Raw genomic sequence first — 12,704 nt, forward strand, 5'->3', positions numbered from 1 at the left:
TTATTCCCAGTGCTATTTTTCTAGAAAAATAGGTGCTAGAACTCACCACGAACACCTCTCTTGTTCTCTTATAATGGCAATGGCACCCACCTGAGAGATACTGGAACTGAGTTCCGGCTAAAAAACCATACCCTAATTATACCACAGCAGGGAAAAGCAGATCTTTTGCAGAAGACGCAACTGTATCTTCTGCAGCAACAAGCCTGTTAGAGAAGCCGAATGGTTGCCTGACTCTGGGCTGGGATGGATCTAGACACAGGTTAAAAACGCTATACAGTGGTGCCTCACAAGACGAAATTAATTCGTTCTGCAAGTTTTTTCTTCTTGCGAGTTTTTCGTCTTGCGAAGCACGGTTTCCCATAGGAATGCATTGAAAATCAATCAATGCGTTCCTATGGAGACCGTCCGGGGACAGAGGGGAAGCGCCGCGGGCCTTCCCCTCTGTCCCCGGACCTGTTTTAAAGCAAGGGAAGGGGCAGCGGGGAGAATCGCTTCTCCCCGTTGCCGCCCCTTGGTTCAAATCTCTGTCCCCGGAGATTGCGGGGCTGGCAACGGGGAGAAGCGATCTTCTCCCCGCCGCCCCTTGCTTCAAAAGAGATCCAGGGTGCGGGGGCAAGCTTCGTTTTGCGAAGCAAGCCCATAGGGAAATTTGTCTTGCGAAGCAACTCGAAAATGAAAAAACCTTTCGTCTTGCGAGTTTTTTGTCTCGCGAGGCGTTCGTCTTGCGGGGCACCACTGTAAATAAGTCAGGAATTAAATCATAACAACAACAAGAAGCCTATGTAAAATTCCATAAAAATTCCTTTTTGCTCTCTGCTGCCATCTGGTGTTGCACGTTTATAATGCATTCAAAACATATTACTATATTGTGACAAATGTACAGAAGGTAGCCCTTGTTTTCACCATCACTGGTTTTTCCTTTGCACTATTTTTGAAGACATAGGTTGTGCATTTCAGATTGTAAAGCATGATTATCTTTTAAGGTCGTTATGTCAGAATCTTTTGAAGATACTTGCCTCAATCTTATAGAAGACTAATTTACCACAAGACTTCCATTTTGGTCTATCTGGTGGCAGGTATGGTGTACCCATTCTAGAATCTAGATCAGGCACGTCCAACAGGTTTATCGTGAATTACCGGTAGATCACTGGACATCTGTGGTAGATCACTGGTAGATCACTGGCTCCCCCCAAAGAAGCTCAACAAGTTTGGCTCCCCTAAAAAAAGCTCAACATCTTTGCCTTGCACCCCCCAAAAATGTGGCTTTCCCCCTCCCTAAAAGGGGGTAGATCACTGCCAGTTTTTAACTTTGTGAGTAGATTGCAGTCTGTTGGGAGTTGGCCACCCTTGATCTAGATAAACCCTGGTGAGCATTAAGTAACACACCCATGCAGTTCAGGATAGGAGAATGTGCAGCTCTCAGACTAAATACGAAAGATAGCCACACAATATTGCAGATAGCAGCCAGTAGGGGCAGAACAGAGAGCAGATAAAGGTAGGCACTGCGAAATTAGGGCAAAGAGGACAGTATGGTCCTGCTGAGTACTGACAGCACTTCAAGAGCAAAATGTTTAACGGCAGGGTGGTTCACTGCCAGGCATTTATATACAGGCCCTGGGCAATCATGAGACCAAGATGGGAGAAGTCAGATTTTTAGAAATGCCCGAAGAGATGGGAAAGAATTGGGAAATCAAACTGCAATGTTTCGCAAGCCTGTTGTGGTTGCGATACTAGGCATAAACACTCACTGAACACAGTGGCACTTAGATGTGAGGAAACCTGCGTGGGATTGCATTACAGATAGTTGAGCAACTGTGGCTTCTTCCCATACCCCAAATGGCCAAGGACTGGTGTGATGTACCTACGAGATCCTGCCAACATCTCCTGACCTAAAGCTGCCGAAGGGATCAATAACCATGGTTTCTATAAATCCTCTTTTTAGGTAGAATAGTGTTCTCTATAGGAAACGGCTTCATCTTTCGTTTGTGAAGAGGCAGTAGTATTCCAACAAAAAGTAAATAGGAACATTGCTGTATTACCTAGGAGCATGGCCATTGCCTGGACTCGGCACCATATGACCCAGATCTATTTATATATAAAAAATATACGTATTGGGAGTGTGGATTAAAATGTGCAAGTTGCTAGCTGCTGAGAAATAAATAATGCTACCCTTTCCCACTTTCTCTGCTCCAGCCAGAGAAAACCTTTTGTCTGGCTGATGGACAAGGGCAGAAATGAGGTACAGTTTACCCTCTGTATTTTACCTATGGTGGAGAAGATGCAGGAATTCCATAGAAGTCATTTCGATTGGGATGTTGCAGAAACTTTTTTAAAATATATTTACATAAAATAAGACCTTAGTTAGATGAGCAGGTGTGTGTGGTGTGTGTCGCTGTGCTCTGTTCAGGGAGGTGAGGAGGAAGAACATGGTACTAATTCCTAAGTGGTCATTCTGTCTTCTTCTTCTTTGGCGATCACTCGTAGCCGAGTAAGATTGTCTTCCATAAACACGGTTTTAACAATGAGTCCTTAAGTGACTGTGGAGGCCAATTCTGGATCCACACATCCTTCCACAGTGGGGACATTGGTTTCCAGGCAGGAGTTGATCACAGTGTGGATTTGCCAAGCGTGCCTTCCTCTTAGCACATTTCTCCCTTGCGTCCTGCGTTCAAGTGTCTTCAATGTCCATGACACCTTTAGTAAAGGCTGTTCTCCAACTGGAGCACTCACAGTGTTTCCGAATTGTTGGTGTTTATACTACATTTTTTAACATTTGACTTGAGACCATAGCTGTCAACCTTCCCTTTTTTGGCGGGAAATTCCCTTATTCCAGCGCCGTTTCCTGCTGCTATCCTGGATTGTTAGATATCCCGTAGACTGTCTCAGGGACAGGTGAGGTTGCTGATCCCTTATTTTCAAATCTGAAAGTTGACAGCTATGCTTGAGACAGTCTTTAAGCTACTTTTGTTGACCACCAGCATTACACTTTCCATTTTTAAGTTCGGAATAGAGGAGTTGCTTTGGAAGACGACAATTAGGCAACATGACCAGTCCAACGAAGTTGATGTTGAAGAATTATTGCTTCGACACTGGTGACCTTTGCTTACACGGGCATCAGTCCGCCTGTCTTCCCAAGTGACGGTCCCTACTGACGCGCCGCCTTTTCCCTGACGGGGCTCAAGGCGGCTACTAACTCCGAGGACGACTGAGGCTGCCGGGGAGGCGAGCGGCCATTGGTCGCGGGCGGCGCTGGGCGGGACCCGCAGAGCTGAGCGGGGCTCGCCATTGGGCCGCGCGCGGATGGCTCCGAGGATCCGCCTGCGACTCTCTGGCGCCGCCTCCGCCGCTCCGACCCTCTCGCGCTCCCCGCGAGAGACGAAAAAAGTTTCCGGCGGCCTCAGTGGCTGGAGCGGAGTTGGAAGGAAAAAAGCGCAAGATGGCGGAAAATTTAAAAGGTGAGAGGGAAAACGGGCGCGAGCGAGCGAGCTAGGAGGAGGCGCAGCTTCGGGCTGGGCGCGTGAGGCGGCGCCGGCGGCGATGGAGAGACCCGCGCGGGCAGAAGCGGCGCTCGGCAGCCGGGCGTTCGGTCGCGGAGGTGGGGGGGGGCGAGAGGGGGCGGCGCGAGGACGGGACCCCCCCCCCGGCACACACACCCCCGCCCCCCCCGCAGCCTTCTGAGGCGGCCGCGGGCGACCGTTACGGGGGCGGGGGGAGCGCGCGAGAGGCGGCGTAAGCGGCGCGGGGGCCGTAGGGCGGCCGCCTCGCGCTGAGGGCGGGAAAGGAGGAGGAAGGAGGCGGAGGCGGCGGCGCGCGTGGGGAGAGGAAGAACGGGAGCCGTGAGGGGAATGTGGGGGGTCTCGCTTGCTGAGAGGCAGAAGCGCCCCTCTTCCCGCCCCCCAGGACCAAAACGCCGGCCTGCCCCTCCTATTCCTCTTTCGTGGGCAAAGGAGCTTTGACCCTGTTGCGGTCCCCCCCCGTCATTTGTTTCTGCCAACCGTCCTCCCCCTATATGTGGGTGTCGGTGTGGGTGTCCCGCTCCCCGCCTTGTGTTTTCGCCATGTGCTTCCTTTCCTTCTGCCGCCCCTGGAAAACTCTTGCCGCCTTTGAACGCCTTTAAACATTTAGGCTTAGGTTTCCTTTAGGCCTCTCGGGTTTTTTTTGGGGGGGGGGGTAGGAAATGGCACAAGGTTGGGCTCCTGACAAAAGGCTGCCTTGCTTTCGGACCCTTGGCCTGTCAGACTCCTGAGAGAGAGAGACAGCCAGCTCAGCCACTTAGGCGAACTTTGTGTGCGGAAGAGATTGGCAGCTGGTGGAGACGGGGAAGCAGCTGTGAAACCCCTGGGCTAAGAGTGACCGGCCCTGTTTCGGGGGGACATTACCCTGGGCGTGCAGTTTTGAAGCCCCCCCCCCCCAAATCCCGATACCTTCCTGTCATGGAGCAGGAGGAAGCAGTGAGCTTGATACCTGGCGGAGAAACTTCAGAGAGTTTACATGGGCCAGATGGCAGAGAAAAGCCATTGGTTACTCTGGTTTTCTTAATAATTGCAGCAATGATTGTATATATATACTCCCACTTTTTGGTGGAAAAGTAAAAACCCAGTTTGCTTAAAACACTCACAAGAACTTTAGTTCCCTAAGTAGGTCTTCCTCATAAATTTAAGATGACAGTACAATTCTGATTTGGCAATCCCTGTAACCTATTTATGTAAAACTGTACATGCGTTCTTAGTGCAGTGCACTCTTGCATTATTTTAAGTTGTTCAGAATAGTGAGTGGGGAATTCTCATCATAATGAGAGATTACTGAAAGAAATGATCTTCATGTTGCTTCCACTTCAGTATGCTTATGTTAATCTTGCCTTCAGAATACAATAGGGAAGTGGGGGTAATTGTTTTGCTGTTTTGTTTTAGCTATTTACATGTTTTTATCCTGTGAACCACTCTAAGATCGTGTGATGGGCAGTATATAAATCTAATAAATAAATGGATTTTATGGCAAGTTTATGAAAACCTCCACCTACCAATTAATTCTTCAGAATGCAACTGTGATTGTCCTTGCAATCTATTTTTGTTGCATCATATTTTATAGTCTGCCTGATGCCAAAGGTTTGAGGCTGATGGCAGTGTGCTAATCACAAAACTCTGGATCTTTGACCCATTTGGTGTTCACCTTGCATCTAGTGCTATCAGCTTTATAGGCTTGAAAAGAACAAGGATCCTGCAGGTGAAAGGCAAGCTGTTTGAACAAACTAGTTTCCTAGAGACTTTACAAAGCATCTTAATTTCTGTCCACATTGGATTTTGTTGATCAAAGCCCCAGAATGGGGAATTTATACTCAAATGCCCCCAAGAAAATCCACTGAAATGATTGCGTGAACATACAAAGATGCCTTATGAGTTCAACCACTAACTTAGTGTTACCTATATATAGATTGACAGTAGCTCTTCAGGGTCTCACATAGAGAACTTGTTCAGCTGTACCTGGAAGTGCCAGGCAAGGACTGAATATGGAATCTTCTGCATGTAAAGCTGGTGCTGTGCCATTGAGCTATGGTGCCTTCCAGGAGTTTGTTAACATATTTTGAACAAAAGGGAGAATTGCTTATTTATGTTAAAGATGGTAAAGATAAAGGGACCCCTGACCATTAGGTCCAGTTGTGGCCGACTCTGGGGTTGCGGCGCTCATCTTGCTTTATTGGCCAAGGGAGCCGGCGTACAGCTTCTGGGTCATGTGGCCAGCATGACTAAGCCGCTTCTGGCGAACCAGAGCAGCGCATGGAAACACCATTTAAAGATACCTTGGGTCTAATAAGAAGAGAGAAACAATTAGGACTTGAGGGAAGGGTAGAGCATCTGTTTTGCATGGAAAAAGTTCTCTGACTTTACTACCTTCTTGAACTCTTCCATCAGCTAGACACTGCATGGGAAAGTGGGTTGAAAACTCTCATTTGCATGTTTTAATACCTATTCACCTTGGCTTGATTCTCCTTTCAGAGTCAGTGTGGTGTAATGACTAAAGTGTCAGATTAGGACTCTGGGAGACCAGGGTTTGAATCCTCACTTGGCCCTGAAGTTCACTGGGTGACCCTGGGCCAGTCACTGTCTGTCAGCCTAACCTACGTCACAGAGTTGTAGGGATTAAATGAGGAGGTGGAGGAGAATCAGGTATGCCACTGTTCATTAGAAAAAAATAATTCCCTCACCCCCAGTGTGTCAAGTTTATTTTTAGATTGTAAGTCTGAAGGCAAGGGCTGTGTTATTTCTGTACAGCACCTAGCAATTTTGATGCTTTATAAATTATAATAATAATGACAGCAAATGGACCATCAACAAATAGAAGCTGGAGACCAGAAGAAGGTTTTTAACTCTTAGAACAGTAAAGTGTTTTAGTAATTTCCCTAGAAAAGCTGTATGTTTAGTTCCCTGTGTAAAATGGGGAAGTAATCCTACTCTTTGGGACCTGAACTGGTTAGAAATGCTGCCAAACAGAAAATGTTTTGCTTGGGACATAACATTTGACATAGTTTTATGTAAGTATGTTGCTTAGCTATCTAAGGATAAGCAACTAGGACACAGGTCTGTTCAGGGGTTGTTAGAAGATAGGGATGAGAGCAAGAATTATGACAGAGCTATCACAAAAATGTATGAGGCCTTGCAGCACAAGCCTTGTGCTACATTGCCACGTTTTGCTGTGGGTTGGTATTCAGGGCATTTAGTTGAATTAAATACATTGAGTAGTCACATGATGTGATAACCTTTGACCTGTTTTAAGATTCATCACTATATGCAAATAGGTTTGCAAAAGAACAAGCAAACCTCAGATGTGAAAGTGAAACACAGGCAAGGAATTATGGTTGGAATGTGGTATGTTTAGTACTGGAATGGGAACAGAGGTGGGAAATTAAATCTGTACCTTCTAGGATGCATTGCACAAATTTTAGAGTTCTTGCCCTCTGTGGCAGCAAACATCAGAAATGTGTGTAAGACTTAACATTTTGAGATTTCCCTTTTCCTTATGATCATAAAAACAATGATAGAGCTAGCCAGAAAAGTATATCACCACTTTTTGTTAAAGGAAAATATACAGTTATTCTAATGTATATCTGCCTTATCTCCCATAGCCTGCACTGTTTGTTGCAAATCAACCTGGTCCCACCTCCAGGATCTCTGCCGTTTGCAGAAAGTTTGCTGCTCTGGTTTGGGTATTACCAGAAAAAACCTCTGTGATTTTGAAGTAGAATATCTCTGTGACTACAAGAAAGCTCGGGTGAGTTACTTGGGCCCTCTTGCAACTTTAGCAACACCTTTTATACAACCTTGCGTCTGTTTTCCCTAGCTCTCAGTTAAGTGTTTGTACATTGAGATTTGGTGTTAGTTGGCACTCCTTCACCCCTCTTTCTGCTCTTTATACTTTTAGCCAGGCATTACTGATCCAGATAATCTCCCTTTCCTTTGATTGGTGGCCCATAGTTTACAGGACTGAAGCTGTTAAGAGAGAATGTTGCAGAGTTGCTTAATTTTGCATGAGATACCTGGGTTTTGTCCTTTACTCTGGGTTTTAGTAGGTTAGAGGAGAAGGGGTTATTGGGAGAGCTTATTTTCTGGGGTTTGTTTTCAGTTCTGGGAAGAGAATTGTCATGTTTTAAGCTGACACTGTGCATGGTTACCTTTTACTCAGGATGAGGAATACTACCTGGTGAAGTGGCGGGGCTACCCTGAGTCACAGAACACTTGGGAGCCCAGAAAGAACCTGCGCTGTATCAGTATACTCAAACAGTTCCACCGGGACCTAGAGCAGGCATTGATTCGACGAGGAAGCAAGCTCAGAAAGAATACACGCTTGCTTGACCAAGGCATCTCCAACTACCTAGTGCAGAAGGCCAAACAGCGGCGGGCTTTGCAGCATTGGGAATATGAACTCAATGCCAAGCGCAACCACAAGGGATGCATTGTGGTAGAGAATGAGGTGGACTTGGAAGGGCCTCCCCGGGACTTTGTCTACATTAATGAGTACAAGGTTGGGGAGGGCATCACTCTCAACCAGGTGGCTGTGGGTTGCGAGTGCTTGGACTGTTTTTCAGAAGCAGCAGGAGGTTGTTGTCCTGGTGCTTCACACCATAAATTTGCGTATAATGAGTTTGGCCAAGTGAAGATCAAGGCTGGTATGCCCATCTATGAGTGCAATTCTCGCTGCAGCTGTGGGATTGACTGCTCTAACCGTGTGGTGCAGAAAGGCATTCGTTACGATCTTTGCATTTTCCGGACAGATAATGGACGTGGCTGGGGTGTGCGCACACTGGAGAAGATCCGCAAGAACAGCTTTGTCATGGAGTATGTAGGAGAGGTAGGATGAGCAGGCATGGACCAGAAGTTTAGTTGTGATCCAGGGTACAGGAGGAAAGAAAAATTGAAGCTGGGTTGGCCTGTTCCATTCTATAAGATGTGAAGCAGTAACACCATGTTTGTACGTGACATGTTCCAGCAGTGAGCTTCAGGTAGAAATATTTACTTCAGACTCATCGAAGAGGCAGAGATACTTAGGTTTCAATCATAACCACTTACCTAGGAGTAAACCCCATTAAACTTAGTCAGATTTATTAGTGTCTAATAATAATAATAATAATATAATATAATATAATTCAGTTAATACATTAAAAACAATACACATAAAACATAACAGTATATTGGGAATAAACAACAAACATTTCATTTTATCAAAATATAATCCATATCACTTGTTGCTAACACCAAACAAAAAACCCCTGAAACTATAAAGAATGGAAATATCTCTTACGTTCTCTCTTTCTTTCTCTTTCTGCTCTGGTATCACTTATTTTAACTGCCTGTAATGTTTTCTGATTTTCTGAAATGCTCCAGTCAGTCAGAAGCAACTCTTCACCAAAATTCTAAAAGGGCTAGGTATTATGCATATTTACACACGACAAGGATAGGAACTTGAAATATTCCAGTCAAACCGGGCATTATTAAATAGACGGCTATACTGCATGGGCTCCAGTCTAAGATGGAGCGATTATATTTGCACTTACTTTCCAAAGTGATAAAATTTATCTTTATATGGTCAGTTGACAAGATTTGCTTTGATCAGGGAACAGGGGGATATCAGTTACATTATAAGGATAGTGAGGCTCTTTGTGACTGATCCATCTGAGGCATGGGTAGGTAAACTAAGGCCCGGGGGCCGGATCTGGCCCAATTGCCTTCTAAATCCGGCCTGCAGACGGTTTGGGAATCAGTGTGTTTTTACATGAGTAGAATGTGTCCTTTTATTTAAAATGCATCTCTGGGTTGTTTGTGGGGCATAGGAATTCGTTCATTCCCCCCCAAATATAGTCTGGCCCACCACAAGGTCTGAGGGACAGTGGACCAGCCCCCTGATGAAAAAGTTTGCTGACCTCTGAATTCTGAGGGGTTCTCAAACATGAAAGTTGTGGAGTTTAAATGCAGTAGACCCAAAACTTACACAGGAGTTACATTCCTGAGGTCCGCTCACAAAAGGCAACATTGCATGAAATCAGGAAGATCCCTGGAATAATCCCCCCTCCCACGTATGATGATCTCTATTTTCCTGGGCTCTGGGAAAGTTGTGCAATGGTTGACACTCAAACTTGAACATTCATCTGATGTAACCAGTAAATTTTCTTAAAATCTTAGTTGTGTCCCTGCCAGCCCTGCCCTTGTCATAAACTGTACAGTGGTACCTCGGGTTACATACGCTTCAGGTTACAGACTCTGCTAACCCAGAAATAGTACCTCGGGTTAAGAACTTTGCTTCAGGATGAGAACAGAAATCGTGCTCTGGCGGCACAGCGGCAGCAGGAGGCCCCATTAGCTTAAGTGGCGCTTCAGGTTAAGAACAGTTTCAGGTTAAGAACGGACCTCCAGAACAAATTAAGTACTTAACCCGAGGTACCACTGTATCTCATTTTAAAGTGAGAGATCTTTTATACAATTTAAATAGTTTTGGGGAATAGTGCCAAAAGCTAAGAACATCAACATTATTTTGCTCAGTAATTCATCCTATGACATATTGACACCACAGATTTAGTGATTCATCAACTAGGGGACTATGGGCTGCTATATTGGGTTTGTGAATATGCATGTGTGTATATCATTGCAATTACATATAAGTCCCCTCAAGGTTTATTTGATCAAACTGGGAAATAGATTCTGCCCAGTGTTTATTTATAAAATTTCTGATATTGTGTGACCAGACTTCTATGGTCTTCTCTTCTCTGCCCTGCATGCCCTCAAATATGCTCCAGAGGACTGAGGAACTCTCAGGAGCAGATTTTGAGGACTGTGAGGCCAGTGGGAGCCTTGTTGCATGAGTGGAAGTCTATTCTACTTGCACACAAACAGCACTGAATGCAGCTGATTAGCAAGAAGGCCATAATTGTATGATTCCTACCTGATACTCTTAAACACGTGGGTAGTAGAAACTGTAGAATGAGTTTTGCTGCAGAAAATGAGGCATTTTGGAGCCACCTACTGGATACTTGTGTCACAGAGAGGCTTAGATGGGTGAAGACACCATAAAGGATGGTCAAGATTTTAAGTCTTTACTGAAATAATTAGGCAGTCAACTTTCAGTATCTTGAACATCAAAGATTCACGGAAGAAAAACATTTTGGCAAATTAATGTACCATGATGGGAATGACTTTAGAAGGTTTTCTATCCATGATCATATCTTCTCTGAGAACTTAGAACTTTGATTTAAACTGATAACCAAAAGTGAGACTAAGCATGTGTAGAAGGTTACCCAGCATAGAGATGGCAGAAATTAGGGAACAAGTGAGATCTGGATGAATATTTTCAATAGATTACTAAGAAAGATGCAGTAGCCCCATTTTTGCAGTGCTTACTGTTTTTTGCATCTCTCCCAGATAATCACATCAGAGGAGGCTGAACGACGGGGTCAGATCTATGATCGACAGGGTGCCACATACCTCTTTGACCTTGATTACGTAGAAGATGTATACACAGTGGATGCCGCATACTATGGCAACATTTCACATTTTGTCAACCATAGTGTGAGTGGGGTAGATCACAGTGGGGAGGGAGCCATGTCTTTAACATAACTTTTAATGTAGAGCTTGTCTTACTTCCCTCTTACTCCTGTTTTCTGCTTCCAGTGTAACCCTAACCTACAGGTTTACAATGTCTTCATTGAAAATTTGGATGAGAGGCTGCCACGCATTGCCTTCTTTGCTACTCGACCTATCCGTGTTGGTGAGGAACTCACCTTTGACTACAACATGCAAGGTAAGAAGGGGAGTGCTTGAGAAATTTAGGTGGGCATTGAGACCTGTTCATTTTGGGAGGCAGGGATTAAGAATGAAGATCATGTTTTGAACCATTAAAAAAATTCTGGTTAGATTTCCTCGAATTTCAAATAAAGCATAGCAACAGTATTCTAAAATAATTCTGATATATTTTCTTTTTAATTGTGTGATAGGTAGGAGCTTAAAGGAACAGGGAACTTTTATGAGTTTAGCCTTTTGGCCAGTATGTAGCCTTGTTGTGGATAGGGTGCATTTGCTAGATAAAATTCAGTGACAGGTCTGCTATGATGGAAGATACTCTGGTTCCAGTGCTGATTTCCCACCTTCCCTATCTCTCCCACAGTGGACCCAGTAAATGCAGAAAGCACAAGGATGGACTCTAATTTTGGCCTAGTTGGAGGCCTGGCTGGCTCTCCAAAGAAGCGGATGCGCATTGAGTGTAAATGTGGCACAGAGTCTTGCCGGAAATACCTCTTCTAGTTCCTTGCCAGTTTTGCTTTACAGTTGTCTGGATAGACTTGGACTTGAATTCAATACAGAAGTGGCAGTTGCTGAAAGTTTGAAGGCAGAGGGTAAGAGTCAGGAACTTACCTGCTTAAAACAAAAAACACCCAGTACTTTGAATTGCAGAGAGAGCAATAACTGACATTTCTTATGCTACCCAGCCATGACTGGCTGCTTCTTACTGCCAGACTGAAATATTCTTACAGCAGCTGAGAGATTCTTCAGCAGGCAGGCAGATTGGTTCGAATTGTCAAACTTGCTGTTGATGTACTGGTTGGAAAAACAGCATAGTATCTCATAAGTCTCTGGATGTCTTATTAGAACCTGTTATAGCTTTTTATTATTTTGAAGGCTTGATTGTGAGTGCAACGTGGCAGAGAACACTGACGAGTTTCTTATCTTCATTGTGGTTTTCTAAGGGATACAAGTCTTGGTTTTACAGCAGAACTGCTTTCTAGCCACATTTATGAGTAAATGGTAAAACACAAGCCATTTAAAAAATGGATTTATCTGCACAAAGACTCTGTATTACCTCAGTGTGCCGTATGACTGTTCCCCACCTTTCCACATCCATAGAACTTGCTTTCATTGAGGATGGGAGAGGCCCATGTAATTTGTACTTGAAGACGCACTTAATAACCATCATAAAGCCCTATGCAAAGTGAAAAGCCACAATGTTGCTTCTTGTAATTAATGCATTTGTTTTGAAGAGAATATGTTTTTAAATATACAGTATAAATATATATATATAGGAAATGGGTTGGGGCAAAGAATCTAGCTTCTGGAAACCACTGTATTTTGGAAGCTGTGATGAAGCTTTTTAATTATGACTGATGAAATGAATTAGATGGTTGGGTTCCTTATTTTGCTTGTGACACATCATCTTGTATTTCCTTC

General features: G+C 44.5%; 1 protein-coding gene across 1 annotated transcript; it reads left to right on the plus strand.

Moving 5' to 3' along the window:
• The first annotated feature begins 3,330 nt into the window (after positions 1-3,330).
• On the plus strand, positions 3,331-12,475 carry SUV39H1 (SUV39H1 histone lysine methyltransferase). The gene is made up of 6 exons (XM_083483122.1): positions 3,331-3,455; positions 7,121-7,266; positions 7,678-8,343; positions 10,905-11,051; positions 11,154-11,283; positions 11,647-12,475. The coding sequence occupies exons 1-6, from the start codon at positions 3,437-3,439 to the stop codon at positions 11,781-11,783; spliced, it is 1,245 nt and encodes a 414-aa protein (XP_083339248.1). The 5' UTR covers positions 3,331-3,436; the 3' UTR covers positions 11,784-12,475.
• Positions 12,476-12,704: the final 229 nt, after the last annotated feature.

The sequence above is a fragment of the Podarcis liolepis genome (assembly GCF_965112155.1).
Source record: "Podarcis liolepis genome assembly, chromosome: 17".
In the NCBI taxonomy this organism is placed as follows: Eukaryota; Metazoa; Chordata; class Lepidosauria; order Squamata; family Lacertidae; genus Podarcis; species Podarcis liolepis.